The following is a 22,763-nucleotide window of genomic DNA, read 5'->3' on the forward strand; positions in this document are numbered from 1 at the left end:
CTACAAAACACTTACAAACCTTCTAGATAGGAGACAACTATAATACTAGAGATTTAAAACAACAAACCAAAAACAAACAAACAAACAAACAGGGGCTAGGGAGATGGCTCAGAGCTCAAGAGTCAATACTATAATACTCTTGCAGTGGATCCAAGTTACATTCCCAGGACCTGTGCTGGGTGGCTCACAAGTGCCTGTAACTCGAGCTCCTGGAGAGCTGATGCTTTGTTCTGTGATGTGCTGGCACTTGCACACATGTGCACATAGCCCCCTCAACATATACACATGTACATAACTTTAAAAATCGTAAAAACATAAAGATACAAGGTTTTTAAGTATACAATTAAAAAAAGGCACGTGATAAGATTAATGGCAGACTAAACATTGCAGAAGAAAGCATGAGTAACTTTAAGAACGTAACAGAAATATAAAATAAAACATGGGGAGAAAAGGTGAGGAAAAATGCATAGAACACGAATGAGCTGTAGAGCGAACTTGAGAATAGTATGCTGTGTGCAATCAAAAGAGCAGGGAATGAGGAATGAAAAGAACAAAAAAAATTACTTGATGAAAAAGTGGGGAAAATTCAAATTTGATGAAAATTATAAACTTGTTATGCAGAAGCTCCGGAGCTTGTGATGGAGTTAACATCCTGATGAAGCTCTTGTAGCTCGAGGCTTGGATTTGAACACCTAACATCACAGCTTAGCAACACAGAGCGTTAGGGTGTGTTGGTAATTGATCCTGTGATGGTGAGGCTCACAGTGAGCAATATTTTGACAGTGTGCTCGATAGTCTAGGAAAACATCTATGTTCAGTACTTAAACCATAGTTTCAGCTATACACATATTATTTCTGCATCACTGTAAATTAAAAAAAGTTCCAATAGAATTCTTAAAAACCAAAGACCCTTTGTCAACTGTGAGGGGGTCTACATTTGAGGATGACAATTTGAAGGAGGGGAAGGAAGGATAAGAGACAGTAAGTAATGTCACATGTTACCAAATGCAGAATCCAGACTTAAATACAGACATGACAGCCAAAGTGGACTGCTCTGAGGGACAAGGGAACCAAAATGAGGGTGGAGGACAAAGGAGGCAACAGATGGGTAAGCATGCACAAACTTCAGTGATATACACGCATGATGGCAACACGTGCCCTTGGGAAAGCTCTCTGGCAGACACAAACTATAGGACACATTCATTGCCGTGTTAGGTATTTACCTAAAAAAAGTAAAGTATATAGCCATGCAAAATGTGGCCATGAATATTCATAACTGCCTTACTTGTAATGGTCCAAATCTGAAAATGACCTACATATTCACCAGAATGTAGATGGTTAAAGGACGTGTGGAATAGCCACATGATGCAAAGCTTCCAGCAATGAAAATGGATGAACTGAAATACAGGGCAGCTTGATGGACCACAAAGTGGTTGAAACAGAAGAGAGCAGATTGCCTCGAATAAATGTATAAGTTCCTGAACACATATAACCTACCAAAACAGAATCAAGAACAGAAAAACCATGAATGCTGAAATTGAAGCAATAATTTAAAATCTCCCATCTAAAAGAAAAGGAAATCTAGGACCTGTTGACTTTACTTTTGAAATCCATAAAATATCTAAAGAATATCAATTAAAGTTGAAATTGGAAGGAACTCTAATAAGTGTATTTAAAAAAAAAGGCTAGCACCACCCCTGACACAAAAACAGACAAAAGCTGGGGATGGGGGTGCATCCCTGCTATCTTTACACTTGGAGGTGGAGACAAGATGATCATGACCTCAAGGTCACCACCCACCACAGAGGGAGTCAGAGAATAAATACCCTGGGATATATGAGATCCTGTCTCAAAATATAAATAAGTATTTTAAATCAAAATAAATGTTTTTCCTTAACTGCAGACTCAAATATGACAAGAAGGGAAATAAAAATCCTCAACAAAATCCTAGCAGGAAACTGACCTCAATGACAAATTTAAAAGACTATTATAGTTTTATAATGTTTTGAAACAACCTATGGCATGCCTTGTAGACAATGAGGACCTGGTAGTGGCTGGATCCATGCTGCAACAGCTATCTTCACTGACATTCAAACCCAGTTTCTTCAGTCCTCCAGCATGGACTGAAGGCCAGAAACTCTCCAAGAATCTTCTATTGGACGGGCTGGGGCACTCAGCTTCAGGGACTGGGTTCTCTGGCAGGTTTGCTGCACACCCCCACACACCCAATAGACAGACAGCTACTGCTGGGCTACCCAGCCCCTACTGTGTAAGGCAAGCTAATAAACTTTTCATAACACATAATCATTCTACTGTTTCTTTTTTTTTAGAGAACTCTGACTAATACAAAACAACAAAACAAAGTCAGAGGCACACAAAGCTGGCTTGAGAACACGCAACAAAGCTACCCTAACCAGCACGGCATGGTACTACATAGAACTATACAGAGACCAGTAAGATGAAGTATAGAACCCCTGATTTTTTCACACCCTTGTAGTGAGAATTTTGTTTCTTTAAAAGTCCAGTCATGTGAATGTTTTTATTCTAATCCCAGGTGTGGGATGTAGGGCCGATTCAGGCCCCACACAGTGGCTAGCTATGGTTTGTTATATACTCTGGCAGGGGCATTATTCTGCCAGCTGAAAATAGTTTACATTTGGAATTCTGGGAATTCTTAAGAGGAAATAATAAGCCAGAGACCCAAGAGGTGACAGCAGCCGCTTCTCCCCCTGCTGCTGGCCCCTGCTACAGCTGGTTCCTGCTGCTGCTGCTGCTGCTGCTGCTGCTGCTGCTGCTGCTGCTGCTGCTGCTTTTACTGTTTGCTGGATTGCTGGTTGAAGATATCCTGACAATGAAGACTGGACTTGCCCCCAAGGAACTCGATGCCCCTAATCAGCAGGAAGTAATCTAAAGAGATCTTTGCTTGGAGTGGTGACTCAGTGGTTAAAAGCACATCCTGATCTTCCAAACGTCCTGAGTTTCAATTCCCAGCAACCATATGGTGGCTCACAACCATCTATACTGGGATCTGATGCCCTCTTCTGGCATGCAGGCATACATCCAGCTAGAGCATTCATAAACATAAATAAATCTTTAAAAAGAGATCTATGCCCCCTTTCCCCTCTAACCTTCTTTCTTGCCTACCTAGTGTTGGGAGATTGGAAGGGATTGGGGTAGAAAAGGGTGGTAGATATAAGAATCCAATAAAGTAGTCAAAAAGTATGGCTACACAACAACCTATTACATACTATCAAATTACCATAATTTACCTCATAAATATGTATAATATTTCTATTTATAAAAAGGAAATGCTTTCCATCTTGGCAAGAATCGTGCAGGTATGTCTGCTTGGACCCGCCTGTGTGGTTTTGTTTTACATTGCTCTCACTTTAGGTTTCTTCTTTTCTTACTGGCATTTCCCCCATCACTCTGCCTCCTAACATCAAAGATGTGGAGCCAAGAGATACCTAGGTTTGTGCCATCAGAGGTTGACTGAAACAGATGTACTGTCTCCATGTACAGGGTAAGGGGGAAAGGGAGGCCAGAGGAGAGTGGGCAGAGCATTTGAAGACTGGGGAGGAATGTAGACAAAGTAGGAGAGTGTCCTCAAACCTGGAAGAATGTGATTTCTAGTGCCATCTACTGGGAAGCATGGGAACCAGCTAAGCCTGGAGTTGGGGACAGGAGAAGGCAGGACCAATGAGTCACTTTAAGGAGGCAGCTTTTCTTGAGACTAGCTTCTCTTCTGACTGTCCTAATAAGCCTCTAAGAGACTCCTAGGACAGGATCTAGCCATGTTCTATGCTACCTCATAACCATTTGATCCCAGGACCCAGCCATGTGAGTTATCTGTTGCTCCACTGTCTCCACAGGAGCTGACGTCTTCCCTTTACATATCCTTATCATGAAAGCATGGGATAGCCTTTCAAAAAAAAAAATCCCTAATGAACATGAAAAGGGGGAAACTCGACTTACCAATCCTATTTCTTATTGATGATTTAACAAATCTATAGAAACCAATCAGCAAGACAAGTCACAAGCAAGAGAGAAAGTGAACTGAAAGTGGTTTACTAGAAGCCTGGAACTATTAAGCAGACCCCATGCTCTCACTGTTCTGTTATGGTGGGACAGGAAGCTGCTAGGTCCACAGAGGAACTCACCCTCTGCCGCAAGCTTGTTTCCTCAGCTGACTCAAAGGACATCTACTCCAGGCAAAGAACTGAGGAGTAGACATTCACCAATTACCAAGTGATGGTTGAATTTGTCTCTCAGAGCTAACTCAACTGCTGCCTCAGTTAGGGTTTCTATTGCTGCAACAAAACACCAGGAACAAATGCAACTTGGGGAGGAAAGGTTTAGCCTACACTTTCACATTGCCGTTCATCATCAAAAGAAGTCAGGACAGGAATCCAAACAAGAAAGGAACCTGGAAGCAAGAGGTGATGCAAAGACCGTGGAGCGGTGCTGCTTACTGGCTTCCTCCCCAAGTCTTATTCAACCTGCTTCATTATAGAACTCAGAACCACCAGCCCAGGCATGGCCACACACAATGGGCTGGGTCCTCCCCCATTGATCACTAATTGAGAAAATGCCTTACAGCTGGATTTCATGGAGGCATTTCCTCAACAAAGGCTCTTTTCTCTCTAATGACTCTTAGCTTGTGTCAAGTTGACACAGAAAACCAGCCAGTACAACTGACCCATTGTCAACTTGACACACAAACAACACTATTAAGCCACAACCCTTCCTTTCTCATTCAATCCCCAAGATCCCACATTAAAAACATAAATAACTTTTTAAATTCCCAGTTTTTATAAATTCAAGCACATTAACATTTCAGTCCCTTTAAAATAGCCAATTGCTTTTAAAATTCAGTCTCCCCCATAAAATAAATGAAATAAACCAAATACTTTCTTACTTCAAGAGTGAAAAATCAGGGCACGAACACAATCAAATCAGAGCAAAACCGAACTCCAACCACCCAAAGTCTGGGACCCACTCTGGGATCTTCTGGACTCTTCCAAAGGGCTTGGGTCACTTCTCCAGCTCCCACCTGTGCAGCACTCACCGTTTGTCTTCTGGGGACCAGCTGGCTTCACTCCACTGCTGCTGATGTTCTTGGTGGTCATCCTATGGTACTGGCATAGCCAAAACGCTGGGGTCTTTTGCTGCAACTGCCCTGCACTTTCACCAACAGCCTCTCATAGGCTCTCTTCATGGTGCCAAGCCTCAACTTCTTTGCATGACCCCTGGGCCTTCAAGTGCCACTGAAGCTTCACCTTCACCAATGGCCTCTCACAGGGCCACGTCTCAGCTGCTCTCCATGACTCCCTTCATGCTTTCAAAACCAGTACCACCTGGATAACGCTTATGCATTACCAAGAAAACAGGAGCTACGGCCTTGGCTAGGTCTCCATCTTCTGCACTACCTTTTTTTTTTTTTTCAGTCCACAGAGGCTTTTTTTCTTTTAAATATTTAATATTTGAGTGTTCTATCTGCATGTACACCTGCATGCCAGAAGAGGGCACCAGATCCCAGTATAGATGGTTGTGAGCCAAGATGTAGTTGCTGAGAATTGACTTGGGACGTCTGGAAGAGCAGGCAGTGCTCTTAACCACTGGGCCAGCTTTCCAGCCCCAGTTCTCAATATTCTTATCTTCCAAGTTCCTAAAAGAACATCCCATTGAGATCTCAACACACAATGGCTTTGTTAGCCCAAAGTTCTAAAGTCCATAATCCTCCTCAAAACACAGTCAAGCCTGTCTCAGCCAATACCCCATTATGCTGATAGCAATTTGTCTTAGTTATGGTTTCTATTGCTGTAACAAAGGACCACAAAAAAGCAAGTTGAGGGGGCTGGTGAGATGGCTCAGTGAGTAAGAGCACCCGACTGCTCTTCCGAAGGTCTGGAGTTCAAATCCCAGCAACCACATGGTGGCTCACAACCATCTGTAACGAGATCTGACTCCCTCTTCTGGAGTGTCTGAAGACAGCTACAGTGTACTTACATATAATAAATAAATAAATCTTTAAAAAAAAAGCAAGTTGAGAAGAAAAGGGTTTATTAGGCTTAAACTTCCACATTGCTGTTCATCACCAAAGGAAGTCAGGACAGGAACTCAAACAGGGCAGGAATTTGGAGGCAGAAGCTAACATGGAGGGGTGCTGTTTACTGGCTTGCTTGAAATGGCTTGCTCGGCTTGCTTTCTTATAGAACCCAGGACAACCAACCTAGGGATGGCACCACCTACAATGGGCCCTATTGACCACTAATTGAGAAAATGCTTTCCAGCTGAATTTCATTGAGGCATTCCCTCAACAAAGGCTCCTTTCTGATGACTCTTAGCTTATGTCAAGTTGACATACGACCAGGCAGTAAAAATGCTGACCACTGATAGCAACTCGTTCCTGGTTCCCAGAGTGTGGCCAATCAGAGTAGACTTCAACCTCGGTGGCCTTTAAACCAGCCCGGATTAGCTTCCTAGGACTGCTTGTGGCATGCTACTCTGAGCTTAGATGAACTCAGACATCACCATACAGTCCTGTAGTTCAGTTGGCCTGTAGGAGTTAGGAAATGTTAGAAAACGAGGCAGGTGCTCACCAGAATGAGGCTCTCTGCTCTTCGGTCTCCAGCACTGCTGTATGCAACTCTGTTAACAACTCAGTTTTAGCCAGTGAGGTCCATTTTTGGATTTCTGAATTACAGGACTCATCATAAAAACCTAGGCACACTAGGAATACCTTTCTGAGGATCTACAGGGCTCCAAGAACCACAGGGGCCACTGCCTGGTGTTTCCCTTAGCATGTGTTATGCCTAAATCACTTCAAAATCTGTTAATGGTCTTAAGTTCACAACTTTCCTTCCCCAGTGCCTGTTATGCCCAAAGTTAGGCACAACTCTTACAAAGAGGGGAAGGGCTCACGAGGACCCACCCCTCCCAAGAAGCTATATGGTTAATGTCTGTGGGGTTGGTGTAGAAATAAGGCTCCACAGGGCTGTGCCCACTCTAAGTTGCTGTTGCTTGAGTAAATAAACCCCACTCATGGTCATACAAGCAACACTAATTAAATGCAGTGGCCTACCAAAAAAGAAGAAAGTTTTGTTAGGAAAAACGGGTTTGTTGAGAGGGGAGATGAGAGAATAATGGGGTGGGGAAATATAATCAGAGAACATTATATGTGTATGTAAAGAATCGCCTTCTTTAAAATTTGCATAGTCATTTGCCTGACATTAATACAAAAACAAATCATTCTTGTTTTATTTGTTGAGACAAACGTTCCTCTGTGCCTTGGCTGGCCTCAGACTCATGGAGATCCACCTGCCTCTGCCTCCCAAGCACTGGGACTAAAGGCGTGTGGCACCCCATACCCAGCACCAAGCCATTCTTTAGTGGGAAAGATGGGACACAGGAAGTGGCTCTGTGTACATAAAACCTCTGCAAAAGCTAGTGAGTGTCTGAGGACTCAGAGGAGGGACTGAGCACAAGGCCAGCAGCTGGGGAGCATGGGTCCCCAGTGATACAAATTTCCGTTGTGTGGGAAATGAAGCAGAAAACTGCCTCTTTCAGTTACTATAAAAATACTTGAGATATACCAACTTTCAAGGAAGTTTATTTGGCTTAGTGTGGAGGTTCCAGGCTAGCAGTGACCAGACCCATTCACTGTCCTTGTGCCTGTGGTAAGGCAGGGCATCATGAAGGGGAAGATAAGAGGGGATGAGTTCTTCACTTGACAGCAGCAAAAGGCAAAGAGGTAGGCCAGTGTCCCAAGGGCCCCTTCAAGGGCACACGAGTGACCCAATTTCCTTCTACAAAGTTCCTCCTAAGTTCTCCCATCATCCAAAGGAGCCGCGGGGGCTGGGGAGCCAGCTTTCAGCATATCTGTGTAGCCTTGGCTGTCCTGAACTCACTTTGTAAGTTCAGACTGGCCTTGAACTTATAAAGATCCATTTGCCTCTGCCTCTCAAGTGCCGGGATTAAAGGCCTGTGCTACCACCACCTGGCTTTCATAATCACCCCCAATGCTGCCTCCCATCCCAAAAGGTGGGAAGCATGTAGCTGATTATGTGACCAACAAAAGCATGAGGTCTAAAAGTCCTGTGCGTCATGCTTTAGCTCCCAGCAGCCCAGGACTTCAAGTCAGTTTGGACAGAAAGCTGAGTTGCCCAGGCCCAGGGCTCACACAATCTTCACAGTCTTCAGCATATCTGACAGAACATAGGTGTCATCCCAACCCTGCCCAGGCTTCCGCAGGGTCCGCTCCAAAACCTGGGCCATTTCCAGGAGCTCTGGTGTAGCAAGTTTCTGTTCTGGATGCAGCTGACAAAACAGGATCTCATTCACTTCACCTTCAATCCGCCGGACGTAGAGGAGAGGGAAGGCTGCCTTGAGTCCAGCCAGCACTGAGTCCTTTAACCTCAAGTCCCGACACACAAGGTTAAGGATGAAGACGCCTGCGGAGTAGGAAGGGAAGAGGAGACTGAGCAAATCCAGAGACGTGCATCAAGGAGAATACAACGTCCTGTGACAGGCAGGGAGGCGGGTGAGTGAAGAAAGCCAGTATATCTGACAGAGATCTTACAGCACACAGAAGCATGGGGATTGTGAATACATGAAGTGTAAGAAAACTTCAGCCTTGTTTTTTGATGTTTTCCACAGTATTACCATATTTTAATATTCCCCATGTCTAAGAAACCTTTTCATAAAAAAGTAATTAATACCTTCCATAAAAGATAAATTTATCAGTTCCACGAGGATGTTATATTCTTGATACACACCACCTGAGTATTTACTATCCAGTGAGAAAGCCAAGGCTATCCTGACTTCTGACAACCAAGGTTCTATTCAACCAGAGTAGTATACCAGAGGCCTTTAAAATGCCAATACGTAGGTGGTGGAGGACACAAGTGACAAAGAACTGGAGCTCCAGCTCTGTCACCTTTCAAGTCACTTCTGAAAGTGGGCTCCTATGAATAATGAGTAACACAAAGCCAAGTTCAGGGTGTCTGGAGTCACCAAGCTGCTTCAGTGTGAACTAGTACAATCACCACGGGAACTGGCTGTGGCACAATCCACAAAAGCTGAGCATCCTCACGAGCCCGGCGCAGCTCCAGGCCTATGTAGTATCTAAGACAGCTGCAAGCATGGTTACCAAGCAGCACATTCTAGACTATACTGGCAATACTACTTCTATCACCCCCCAGTGGTGCTGGACCAATGAACTCTAGCAGAGTCACACGATTCCAGTAGCAATAAAAACAGACAATATAAACACAAGGCTATGGTTGACTCTTACAAACCCCAGGCTGAGTGAAAGGAGCAGATGCTTTTAAAAATATACTACATATGACTGTGTCTCTATCAAGGGCATAAACTAAGCTATGATGAAGGTTTAAGACTAACCCTTTGAGAGGACTGACTCATGGAGATCCACCTGCCTCTGCCTCCCAAGCACTGGGACTAAAGCGTGTGGCACCCCATACCCAGCACCAAACCATTCTTTAGTGGGAAAGATGGGACACAGGAAGTGGCCCAGGAAGTTACTGAGGAGATACGGAGGTAAACTACCAGAATGCTGCAAACGTCTGTGTTTGGTGCTGGGAGACAGTCCATTTGGGAAAACTAAGCAAACCACACATTTAAATGCAATTTTTATTAAAGGAGAATTCACATTTTATTTTTTAATTATGTGTATGCATGTGTGTCTGACACCGACATCCAGAAGAGGGCCTCAATTCCTTGCAGCTGGCATAGAGGCCGCTGATGTGGGTGCCAGGAACCTGAGTCCTCTGAGACAGCAGCAAATGCCTTTAACTCTGCACTAGCTCTCCAGCCCAAGCAATGTTTTCAAAGGACCCTTCCTTCCCTCCCTTCCAACCCTACTGTTTCTTACCGTCGTGAGACAGGATGCTTTTGACCTTCTGCAGGAAAAGTTGGTCCACAAATGCTGGGGGAGGACAGCTCATCCCCAGCGTCGGATCCTTACTGTCTACATCAAACATTATCACATCATAGTGAGGCCGCGCTGGGGAAGAGAAGGAAGTGAGTCCTTGTCTTTGAAGGGTAAGATGACGTCATTTATGCTTCTATACACACCTGCTCTGAAACCTGTTGTGAGCAGCTAAGTCTGAAAGATGACGACGTGAGTACTCTGCCTACTGAAGACATGAATGTCATGGTTTAGACCAGTCTTTCTCATCCAAGTTCAAGCTATCCTACAGTTCAGAGGAGCATTCCTCTGAATCTAGACGTGTGTTCCAAAGGCAGATATTAACAGGCTCATTCCAACATGGCCGGTATATGCTATGCTTGTGGTTGTTAATGCTGCAAGGGGTGAGGATCCCCCTGGGAAGTTTCTACATACTTGTACAATGCGGGCTGCACACCCAGCCATGTCAAACCCCCAGGGGGGATGCGGGAAGATATGAGAGGAGCCGAGAAGCCTGTGGTAGTTTTTGCCAGCTCACTAGGTAAATCTCAAAGTATAATCAAAACTGAGAGCCAGTCACCTAGCCAAAGCAGCTGTCTAGGCCTTTAAGGGCTGACCAAGCATACAGTAACTGTAAGCAGCATCATGGGATCCTATAGATGAAGTTGTAGAGGGGCAAGAGACCTATGGAATCTCACACCTTACAGAAAGGCAATGTGCACTTCATCCTTGTCTAAGAAAACACTGCACTGGCATTTCACGACCTCACACGGCTGACATTTTGTCCCAAGTGGCAGTAACCTTCCCTCCCATTTGTGACAACCAAAACCATCTTGGCAGACCTTGCCAAATGCCCCTGAGGCTGGAAGCCACTGATTTGTGCAATTGCAGTTTTACTCTATTTCTGACTTCACCTACAGCTAAATGGTGTATTTAAAAAGAAAAAAATGTCAACCTATGCCCAGCTATAGACTCTAGCTTCCTTGAATTGGCAGGAAGTGGCAAGGTTACAAGGTCAAACGGAAGGACTAACGGTCTGTATTATTGGTTGCCACAGCTCAGCAAAGCTAAGTCCATAGCCAAACGAGCACACACATGAAGCTGACGGGATGTGGATGCCCACCACCCCCGGCCCCTGGAGATGAACTCGAGAGACCCCTGGAGGCCTGGCAACCTTGGACAACCATTCCATAGCTAACACTCCTCCAAATGCTCTCTCATCAGTACCTTCTCCTCCTGCCAGGCTGGTAATGTAGTCAAGACCATCTGCAATGTGAACCTTCATCCGGTCGCTCTGTGAGAAGCCAAACCACTGAGAGGCCACTTCCAACATGGTGGGGTCAATCTCAACAGCATCGATACGGGACTTCGGGAAATGATCGTGAACGAAGAGAGGGAGGCTACCTCCACCCAGACCCACCACCAGCAATGCCAGTGGAGTCTCTGTAATAAAAGAAGAAAATTTGATTTTGTGATCTGGTTATGAAAAAGTTCTATACAGGGAAAACAAAACGGGGAATTAAGACTGTTGTTCTGCCCAGTGATAAACATAAGAATCTTGCCTCCCTGTCTCATCCTAGAAACTGAGAAGCCTCCAGACATTTGACCTTTCCACCCTGGCCTCATTTTGACCAGATCAGGACAATGAAGCATGTGCTATGTTGTGGTCCCTTACGAACTCCAATGTAACTGGCTGACACACTACCAAGAGTTCCCTGAGTTACTGGACAGACTCGCATCCTAGAACGGGAGGCACAACCTTCTGCATAGTCATAAGGCACTGTGAACGCAACACCCCTCACCCAGCTCTTAACTCAAAGGGCCATAACTAAGTTTTCAGACACCCCAACAAAGTAAAAATTAAGCCACTCTAGTTCTTTAAAGCACAGAAACTATATATCCAAATCCAAGCGAGAACCACAGTAACACAAGAGAACTAAAGAAAGAAAACAAACAAGCCACTAAAAAAGGCCAGCCCCCGAAATTAAATCAGCAGTTAGGGAATTCAGGTGAACACGCCTGTGAGTGAACATATCAAGCTTATTAATGATAAAGTTATCATTTTAACTATAATTAAGATTTATATTTTGAGCTAGGTGGTGGTGGTGTACACCTTTAAAACCCAGTGCTTGGGAGGCAGAGGCAGTCAGGTCTTTGTGAGTTCAAGTCCGGCCTAGGTGTCCTGGAACAGCATGAGTTACACTCTGTGGGACAGGTTACACAGGGAAACCCTGTCTGAAAGGAAAGAAGGAAGGAAGGAAGGGAGGAAGGAAGGAAGGAAGGAAGGAAGGAAGGAAGGAAGGAAGGAAGGAAGGAAGAGAGAGAGAGAGAGAGAAAAGAAAAGAAACCCTGAACAAACAAAAGAATTACATTTTGTGCTCAAATAAGGCACTATTAAAAAGCCATATATTTACCCAATGCCGTTGGAAATGAGATGAGATAAATGTACTATCCAGTTAAGATGATTACATTTCACACATGTGAAAATTTACAAATAACTTAAAATTTTATGGATAACTTAAAATCTGTAAGCTTCACATACCTTACTAATTATATTTTATACTTTAATTTTAAAGCAAAATAAACAGAAAGGAAAACAAAAAAACAAACAAACAAAAAAACCTCATCCCCAACACGGGCAGCTATGGCAAGATGGCAAGATGTTTGAGGCAAGTTATCCCCAAGCTCACTAATGGGCACGGTGGCCGAGGTGAGGGAGGCGGAACCTGTGGCAGCTGTCAGTCATCTGTGACTGCTGAAGCTCCGGAGCAGCGAGCTCACCTCTGCAGGCCTCCATGCTCAGACTGTGGAGGGCAGTGGTATCTTACCTAAGAGCAGCTCGGGGTTTCTCAGCAGGGCAAGGCCAGCAACCATGGCTTTATGGTGTTCACAGCACAGGTAACTCTTATCGATGGACTGCCCTGGGGCAGGCGGAAAGTCCTCAGAAGTATCAGCAGGTCGCTGTTTTTTCCTGTCCTTTTTCCGTTTCTTCTGGGCTAAACGAGAGAGTCATATTACTGACGTCTCTTGCTTCTAAGGCTAGTCCTTGGAAATCCAGGGAGACTAGCAGTAGGGTGCTGCAACAGCTTTAAACAGACTGAAAGAGCCAATTCTCAAGGAAGCAGATTGGTTGGTATCATACAGACAGCCTGAACTTGGGCCCTGAGGAAACATTCATCATAGAAACTGGCAAGCTCTACAAATCAGACCCTCCCCACAAAGACACAGCTGTTTTAACATTCACCATACATACACCACTGCATACCAAGTGGCCAGAAAAGGTACACAGGAAAGGCACATTCAAACCTGAAATCATAATTAAAAGACCTTCCCTGTAAGAGCAGTGACAGGAGTTACAGAAATGTAAAGGCACTGCTATCTCCACACCAATTCCTAGACCAGCACTTCTCACTCAGTGCCTCTCATAACTGCTTCCACTTCTTTGCCTGTGAAGACACTGAGAATCTCTGGTATTCAATAAAGTACCCAGTTGTCAGGTGGTGCAGGTAAGACATGACCTTAGGACTGCTTGTGTCCTGAGTCTATCACCTTTCTATCTCCTAGACAGCACACTACACCATCCCATGGAAAAGGAATCAGTAAGGGTTTGTCGATCTTGTTGATTTCTCAGAGAACCAGCTCTTGTTTCTTGATTCTTGGTACTATTCTGTTGCCAGTTGACTGATTTCAGCCCTGAGTGTGATTATTTCCTCCCATCCACTCCTCTTGGGGACTATTTCAATCTTCTTGTATCTGCTGAGGCTTGCTTTGTGACTAATTATATGGTCAATTTTGGAGAAGGTTCCATGTGGTGCTGATTAGAAGGTATATTCTTTTGTATTTGGATGAAATGTTCTATAGATATCTGTTGATCCATTTGGACCATAACTGTTAGTTTTATTATTTCTCTGTTTAGTTTCTGTCTCAATGACCCGCCCACTGGTGAGAGTGCTATGTTGAAGTCTCCCACTATTAATGTGTTGGATTTGATGTGTGTCAATGCCAGGTAGTGGAGATGCATGCCTTTAATTCCAACACTCAGGAGGTGGAGGCAGAAGGATCTCTGAGTTCAAGGCCAGCCTGGTCTACATAGTGAGTTCTAGGACAGCCAGGACTACATAGAAGAAAGCCAGCCTCAAAAAAACAAAAACAAATAAAAACATGAAAACAAAAACAAAATCACAAAAACCTGACAATGTGAAAAAACATGAAACTCAAACTGAAAAGAGCGAATGTTTTCAGCAATTTGACTGAGGTGTGGGGCAAGATCGTCACAGGCTACAGCCAGAATCACCAAATCAGAGAGGAAATGCTCTAAAGACAAATCATTCTACCAGTACTGGACAAGGGTGAATCCGTGACCTCAGGAGTCTAAGTCCTCCTCCAACTTCTTCCAGCCTTGCTGAGGGGTCAGCATGGTCAAGCAAAAACAATGACTGGGAATTAAGGCATCCAATTTCAGATTTCTCTGTGACCAAGATGAAGTTATACTTGAGAACAGGAGGACAGGAACAGTTACTTTTCAACCGAAAGTGATTTTTTTGACAAATCTCATTCTGTAGCCCTGTCTAGCCTGGAAACTGCTTTGTAGGCCAAGCTGGGATTAATGCAATAGGCCACCAAATCCAGTCTTAGTTTACTCTAAATGTATGATTTTAAACTGGTCACTAGACAGAGAAAGTAGCCAGGCAGGCAAGCAGACAGACAGGCAGGTAACGATAATACAAACAGACATAGCCAGGGAACAGGGCTAAGTAAAACAGACTAGTGACGTCTCCATTGATGAGGTATCTGTGTAACATCTTAGACATACTTAAGAGTGTTCCTCAGTGGTTAAGAACACTGGCTGCTCTTACAAAGGAACACAGTTCAGGTCCCGCACCCACACCAGACAGCTCATAGCTGCCTGCTAACTCTAGCCCCAGAGGATCTAATGCTTTCTTTGGGCTTCCACAGGCACCTTTATCACATGTGTGCACACATAGAGACACACATTTTTTTTTACTCAAAAATAAAATAAACCATAAAAAAGGAAATGAGGGCACCTGAGGGAGGTCTGGATCTCACTGGCCAACACTGTAAATATTAGGCAGGCTGTGGCCACATTCATTAAAATATGAATGAATTCAAGTTCAAGCCAGCGTGGTGGCTCATACCTATAATCCCAGCTTAGGAGACAGAGGCAGGACAGCTGAAAGGTCAAGAACAACCACTATCTTAAAAAGAAAACACACAAGCAAGTAAAAACCAACCATATTCCATGTGCTCTGCAGCCATTTAAATTTTGGGGTTACCATGCTGGAAGCTCCGAAAGCAAGCATCTTCCTCACAGCACACAGTTCCACTGAGCGGTGCTGGGCTGGACGGCAGCTAAGGCACCCACCTCTGAATCCCTTGGAAGCAGCCAAGTGAGGGAGGGCACACTATGGAAGAGGGCGGGGCTTCATGCAACCTTCATGTTTCTGGGTCATCTTAGAGGGGTACAAAGGGATGCGAGTGGGGCAGCTTATGAAACAGAGTCCCTTTAACCAGAGGCACTAAAGCCATTATCAGGCTTATTCAGCTCCACCATACCTACTCCCTATCATTTTGGAGCGAGGTGTTGCTCAAGACGGGAACAAGCACTTCTATTTGCTTATCTCCAAATACCCTGCCCAGTTGGTGAGAAAGGACAACCCAAAGACCCCTGGGCCTCCAGTCACAGATCCAGGTCTGCCTTCCATCTTGGTTGAGCTCTCAGTTCTTTTGAACACTCTAACTCGAGACCACCCACCTCCAGCTGGGTTCCACAACCACACCTGTGAGAGCTCACCTCTGTGAGACGTATCCTTCAGCAGCCTGGCTTCCGACTGCACCACGTTCCTGTTACTGAGGAAGATGAGCCGCCGAAAGTACCATCTGTCTTCCCCTTGCACATCCTCAATAACATAGTCACCACTCAAGGCACTGTGGTCTCGGTGCTGCACAGTCCGGACCCCGATGTCCCCGCCCACAGACAGGAAGGGCACCTAAAGGAGGAGACAGAGATGTGGCAAAAACATCAGCTCAATTATCAAGTATGTGATGTTACCCACCCTGCTTTAGTATGAGCACGAGGACTTCTCCAGGCCAAGGACAGCACAGCTCCAAAGACTTGCCGTTCCACTGCAGTGCCCTTCTGGGCCTTTTGATAGAACTCGAGAGGCTTGCCCCACTTTAGAAACTGGGATGAACACAGAGAGACCCCCTAACCACTAGAGACCAGCACCTGGCGCTGCCCGTAAGCATATGGATTCCCCACAGCCCAGGACAATGAGGAATGAGAGAGAAGCACCGGGAAGGAGCTGTAATGTGTGAGAGGGAATCTGGACAAGGACAGAAATAACAAAAGCCCAGGGGAAACAACAACCCCTCCTTTCCCCAACTCAGTCTCATCTTCGGCCCACCTGACCACATCTCAGGAGAAGAGTACACTCCCTCCCATCCTTCTGTCTCTCAAGGACCTTATCAGTATATTATCCAACTGTCAGTAATCCCTGCCCTCGCAGACCCAGTGATGAGAGCAGCTCTCCAGAGAACCTAGGCCTCCATGAGATGAAACTCTCAAGTGATAACAATCCCAGAGTCAGAGTCATGGTCAGCCCCGGTCAGCCCAGTGGGCAGGACCACAGGCTCGGAACCCAAGGAAACCCATCGCTATCACGCTGACCCTCGGGAGCCCTGGCCTTCCTGGAGTCCAGTTCTTACAACAGACCTGTCAATTTCTTGTGGTGACAGAAGTCAACTGGTAAAGCCACTTCTTAGTATAACTTTGTTTCCTTTCCAGCAATGCTAACATCCTGAAGTGAGCTGGTTGGGTCCCCTTTCTTTTATATCCTCCTATGATACTTCTGAGACACAAAATGACCAGGAAAGTCCACTTCAAATGTGGAGGAGTGGGGCTGGAAAGATGGCACAAGCTGCTCTTCTAGAAAGCCTGGGCTCAGTTCCCAGTACCCACATGATGGCAGGTCACAACTGTCCATAATTATAGTCCCATGGGATCTCTTCTGGTGTGCAGACATACACAGAGGAAACGCCCATATACATAAAATACATAAATCTTTTTTTGAAAAAAAAAATATTAAAAAACAAAAAAACAACAAACCAAATCACAGGGCCCCAACCTCATATATAAAATACATAAATAAATCTTTTTTTTGAAAAATGTAAAAGAAAAACAAAAACACAGACCCCCCACCCCCCAACCTCAACATCTTGAGTGGCTCATCTTTCTCTCTCTGCCTGGGACATTTACTCTCCAAGTACAGTGACTCTCCAGACTATGGTCAGATTCTAGTCTTAGTTTTCTTCTTTAACTTTTTATAATAATTTATTATTATTTAATGCGCACTGGTGTATCGCTGGCATATGTCTATGTGAGGGTGTTGGGTCCCCTGGAACTAGAGCTATAAACAGTTGTGAGCTGTCATGTGGGTACTGGGAATTGAACCTGGGTCCTCTGGAAGGGCAGCCAGTGCTCATAACCACTGAGCCTTCTCGCCAGCCTCTCAATTAATAATGTTAGCATACGAAGTAGTGGTTTTCCTCATGGCCTCTTTATGTGTCTCTGTCATAACGCTTTGCTCTCTGTCATAACGCTTTGCTCTCATCTGTTTCACTCCCTGCTCCTACCCTCTAAAGGCTTCCTCTACCTTCCTGGTCGCAGTGGAAGCTGTTGTCAGAGGTCAGAGGTCAGAGTTCAGAGTTTGGTACCTGCTGCTGGGGAGGCAACCCAGCCGGGGCCAGCTCCATGACTCTGGCTGACAGCTCTGCTTGAATGCTTTCCATGCCAGCGTACCGCTGGCCTCGATGGAGAGCCACTGTGACCAACCTCCTGAAGCCCGCACTGGCTGCCAGCTGCTTCCGGCCCTCCTCCATGCCAAAGAGCCACTCGGTCTCGCGACCCTGGGGGACTGGAATAGACAAAAGTGGTCACAGGGAGTGCTGGTGAAATGTTCAAGGCCCACAGTCAATGTCTACAAGGTAGAACCAGTCACTGCTCAGGACCAGCCCCCGTCCTGTGACCCACAGAGAGGTTAGCAATTCCCAAAGCAAAGCAGCCCATCAAACACGAAGCAGGACTGAGGGCGATTCGAGTGTGGGTATGTCTAAAGGGAAGAAGACAGGCAAGGAGCGCGCACAGGCACGCGCGAGCACGCACACACGCGCGCGCACACACACACACACACACTCACTCACTCACTCACACTGGATAGTGCTGCTTTTCCATGCAGGCCAGGAAAAAAGCTCTTTACAAATACAAATAACCGGGGCTGGTGAGATGGCTCAGTGGGTAAGAGCACCCGACTGCTCTTCTGAAGGTCCAGAGTTCAACTCCCGGCAACCACATGGTGGCTCACAACCATCCGTAACGAGATCTGGCGCCCTCTTCTGGAGTGTCTGAAGACAGCTACAGTGTACTTATATATAATAAATAAATAAATCTTTAAAAAAAAAAAATACAAATAACGGAATCCTCAAAGTGGCCCAAGGTACATGTGGCACTATTTCCATCTTTGAAAATGAGGACAGAGAAGCACAGAACTTAAACTACTTGTCTAAGTTCACACTGCAATGAATGCAAAGCTCAGCTCGCACTGACAGACGCCCATTGCCATGCTTCTGATGGCTCCACTGGTCACTGAGGTGGGTGGGGGGCAGGAAGGATTATCAAATACTTGGAAAGGTGGCTCAGGTCTCAAGAAACCAGGTTTCCAGCATAACCCCACCTTACTTTCACCTAGAACGTTCCCATTTTCTTTACTTCCAACTCTTCTCACCCCACCAACCCTCCGGTACCTTCTCTTCTTTACAGGGCAACAGCTGACAGTCATACAGCACTTACCACAAGGCCAGCATCATTTCTAAGAGTTTACACTTCCCAACTATATAGGAGAGTCACAGGTCCATTTCATTTACAGGGAAAATAAGGCACACAGGAAGCAGTCACCCTTGCTGTATCAAATCACCAGGAAGTACCTAAAGCTGGGACTGGATCCCGAGAGTCTGCCCCAGAGCTCCATCCTGTCTGCTACCTCCATACTGCCTCCTTAAGTCTACAGAGCGGCTTTCCTTCTGGAGTCCAACAGTACACACGCTAGCTAGAACTCAGCCAAGATATTCCAGCTGGCACCGAGCAGCCCAGTCTTGCTTCCATTTACCCAATTCACAAAGGAGCTAACTGGGCTATGAAATGTACAATGGGTCTAAATTTACACTTACTATCTCCTGCCTACAACCTCCATTCTCAAACTTCCTAAGAAGGAGTTCGAGTCTAAGACGGTTCTGGAGAGCTACTACTCCCTCTTCATTAGACCTTGGCTAATCTAACCTTAAGATAAAAACAGGCACGATATACCCAATCACCAATACCCAAGCCCAGCCCCAGCGAGCCAGCCCTTCTAGGGGAAAGAGGCAGAGCAAGCCCCAGCCCCTTTAAGACAGCCCTTCCAGGGGAGAAAGAGGCGGAGCAATCCCAACTCACTGATGAAAATGGCAAAATGATTGTCCCGCGATGGTTTCACAGTGGGATTGTCCACCACGTGGAGGGTGTAGCGTGGCTCCCCCGTGTCCCCACTGCACAAGTCCAGGGACACACTCCCCAGCCCGGCTTTGCAGCGCAGCTGACTACACAGCCAAGCATAGTACTGGCGCTCCCGCACAGCCTCCACCAGCTGATCGGCACTCTCCAGCCTTACGGGCTTGCCCTGCTCCTGAGTACACAGCTCAAAGATCTGAAGGGCGGAGCCAGGGACTGGCCTGAACTTAGTCATGACGAAGGCAAAGACGGGCAGGGAGAAGCGGGGCTCGGCTTCAGACACCCGGTCCTGGCTGCTGGCCACCTGGTGTACCCTCACCATCCACCCCTCCCGAGAGAAGTGGCCCACTGCTTTCTTCAGGATGTGAGCCTGAGCCAGGGAGATGCAGAGGTAGCGACCGCCCACCTGCAGGACACGGCCAACCTCAGCTAGCATCCTGTCCACCTGACGCAGGGTCACCTCCTCCTCATCTGTCAGGACAGCATCCAGCGTGCCCTTGTCCAACACCACCTGGAATGTGGCGTCAGGAAACTCCAGCTGGGTCATGTCCATCTTCAGGAAACTCATGTGGGGCCGTCGGCTGCCATTGCGTTCCTTCATCTGCTTGATGACAACCTCGCTGATGTCGATGTTCACGATATCCTGATAGCCCACGTCATAGAGTTGTTCACTGAGCTCTGAGTTGCCACATCCGATCACAAGCACCTGGAGGGAAGAAACAAGGGCAAAATGAAAGTGACCAAAGCCAAGAAAGAGACCAAAGCCAAGAAATCCGCTTCAGATACCTCAAAGACTAGAGACTAGTAGACTTTGGCTACTTCATATTCTCCAAGGACAGAGATACTATTCTGAGGAGAAAGAAGCACTCCAGTTAACTCTAGGCACCATCTTGAAACTAGCAATGCAGGTGTGCACAATCCACGGTCTAGCATAGTCATGCCTGCAAAACCAAACTGTAAATATTCTTAAAATATTGTGGGTTTTCTTTGGGGGGGTGCATTGGTAATTTTTTTTTTAAAGATTTATTTATTTATTATATGTAAGTACACTGTAGCTGTCTTCAGACACTCCAGAAGAGGGCGCCATATCTCGTTACGGATGGTTGTGAGCCACCATGTGGTTGCTGGGATTTGAACTCTGGACCTTCAGAAGGGCAGTCGGGTGCTCTTACCCACTGAGCCATCTCACCAGCCCTGGTAATTTTTTTTTCTGTTACTTGATTGCATGGTTCTCAGGCATGAGCCTTGTAGATGACAACCTCTTCTTGCAATGTCAAAGGCTAGACACACGTGGGAGAAAATCACTAATCCAAACAGTACTATGCCACAATAAAGGTCATGTGAGAACAGGCTGTGTGATGTGCGCTATTCAAAACTTGTGTGCAGCCTGAGAGACTACCTGAGTTCAGTAGGTTAGAGCGACTACTGCTCTTGCAAAGGACCCAAGTTCAGTTCTTAGCACCCGTGTGGCACAGCTCACAACTGCCTATAACTCCATTTCCAGGGAATTTGGTAGCCTCTTCTGGCCTCCACAACCTCCTGTACTCACATGACGCACAGAAACTCAGGCAGGCAAACACACATCTACACAATAAAATAAGGAAATCTTTGTTTTGAAGTTTGTAGGAAGTTGCAAAATCCAAAACACCAGTTGCATCCTCGTTTTTTTTTGTTTTTTAAAAAAAAAAAACGTGGGGCTGGTGAGATGGCTCAGTGGGTAAGAGCACCCGACTGCCCTTCCGAAGGTCCAGAGTTCAAATCCCAGCAACCACATGGTGGCTCACAACCATCCGTAACGAGATATGGCGCCCTCTTCTGGAGTGTCTGAAGACAAAAAAAAACGTTAAAAATATAGGCTGACTGACAGAACTGTTTCTAACTGCTCATACTTCCTATTTCCTCAGACAACAAACTACAGTTTGTGAGGATTTGAAGCCTGCTCCCATCCCAGAGTCCATCTCATGCTATTTACTACTTTTCTGAAGCCGAACTTAAAAATACTAATTGTTGTTTCTCTTTGTGGCACATTCCACCATTCATCTTTCAAAAATTCTGTTGTCACCGTCTCTAGAGGGCAAAGCATAGTTCCATGAGAAGTGATATGCCCTGGAGCCAGACAGACCTGCTTTTAAATCTCCATTTGACCACCTACTACATGCGTGACCTCCAACAGTCACCTGAAAAAAAAAAAAATATGTGCACAACTACCCGCCTGAATTTGTTGAGAATAAAAGGCCCACGCATAACAGAACTTAAGTCTCCTTCCCTACCGTAGCTCCAACTCATCCACACCTATTTAACTTGGAATTTAACTTGTAACTTCGCTTTCAAAGTGTGTGCTGTTTGTGGCTTCCTGCTCCTGTAGCTTGAGGGCTGGGCACAAAGCCTGAAATTTGATGAGCACTCGGCAGTGACTTAATAAACATATACACCAATAAAGCCCCACGACGCTACCTATTCCACACGTGTGCACAGTGACACAACACCCTTTCAGTCTACTGACGAATCCACTATTCCAAAACGGGTTAAGGATGAAGTTTTAACTGAAAAATCTTTACTTTTAAATGACTATCTTTAAGGTTGCCACTTAGCCAAGATGCTGGGCTGAATCCTAAAATGATGGCTCTGAGTGGGGTCCCCACGCCTGCCTGCCTGCCTCCTAAACTTAGGATTACTATCTTCAGTCCCCACAAGGGGCCGCCTGGCTGCACGCCTTACCTTTTCCTTGGGCTTGATGTATTTGTGCAGCACCTCGCACAGCTCCAGATAGGTGCCATACCACTCGAAAGCTGTCTTCCCTCGCTGCTGGAAAAACTTCTCCCAGTAGTCGGCAGAGCCAAACTCCTTGGAGCTTTTAGGTAGGAGATTCATGTTCCCACCGTGATCGGCTTCTTGGGACACTGCTCCTGGTGACAGATCACCCCGGGAAGCACCGGGAGGCAGCAGCGGCGGGAATCTTAGCCACTACAGACACCATAGATTTGTTCTGCACGCAAAACCCAACCGAACGGCCCTGTGCAGCAGACGCGCGGACGAACCACTGAGCTGGACACGCGCCGCCGCCAGCCCCCTTGTTTTTCTTCACCTTTGGTCCGCGCCCCACGTGCAGCAGCCACACACTCCCGCAGCTACACGCAGAACCCAAAAACCATATCCGGGTTAAGAGGTCTCATGATTGGTCAGGCGGAGCGGGCGGGACTTCCTGCCGGACTCCGGGCGGAAGAGGCTGACTTCGGGGAGCCGGGCGGGGCTGCGCGCGCAGCCTCTGTGAGCTGA

At 46.1% G+C, this 22,763-nt stretch overlaps 1 protein-coding gene across 2 annotated transcripts; it reads right to left on the minus strand.

Moving 5' to 3' along the window:
- Positions 1 to 7,232: 7,232 nt before the first annotated feature.
- Mettl13 (methyltransferase 13, eEF1A N-terminus and K55) lies at positions 7,233 to 22,653 on the minus strand. Of its 2 annotated transcripts, XM_021155729.2 has the most exons (8): positions 22,206 to 22,653; positions 19,434 to 20,193; positions 17,663 to 17,862; positions 15,741 to 15,936; positions 12,757 to 12,924; positions 11,156 to 11,371; positions 9,893 to 10,024; positions 7,233 to 8,453 (listed from the first exon to the last, which is right to left on the minus strand). In XM_021155729.2, exons 1-8 carry the CDS (start codon positions 22,356 to 22,358, stop codon positions 8,179 to 8,181), a joined length of 2,100 nt encoding a protein of 699 aa, XP_021011388.1. In that variant the 5' UTR covers positions 22,359 to 22,653; the 3' UTR covers positions 7,233 to 8,178. The 2 variants fall into 2 exon arrangements, with proteins under 2 accessions (XP_021011388.1, XP_085698640.1); XM_085842514.1 differs by lacking the exon at positions 22,206 to 22,653 and having other exon boundaries at positions 19,894 to 20,168.
- Between the last annotated feature and the right edge of the window lie 110 nt (positions 22,654 to 22,763).

The sequence above is a fragment of the Mus caroli genome, unplaced genomic scaffold, assembly GCF_978045245.1.
Source record: "Mus caroli unplaced genomic scaffold, Mus_caroli_1 scaffold_1, whole genome shotgun sequence".
In the NCBI taxonomy this organism is placed as follows: Eukaryota; Metazoa; Chordata; class Mammalia; order Rodentia; family Muridae; genus Mus; species Mus caroli.

What these genes read in the sequence shown, in the direction of transcription:
- Mettl13 (XM_021155729.2), bottom strand. Translation starts at nt 22,358, where the DNA reads ATGAATCTCCTACCTAAAAGCTCCAAGGAGTTTGGCTCTGCCGACTAC. An exon ending in TCATTTTGCCATTTTCATCA is followed by an intron (nt 17,863 to 19,433) that starts GTGAGTTGGGAT and finishes TGTCTATTCCAG; the next exon opens with TCCCCCAGGGTCGCGAGACC. An exon ending in GGTTGCCTCCCCAGCAGCAG is followed by an intron (nt 15,937 to 17,662) that starts GTACCAAACTCT and finishes CTCCTCCTTTAG; the next exon opens with GTGCCCTTCCTGTCTGTGGG.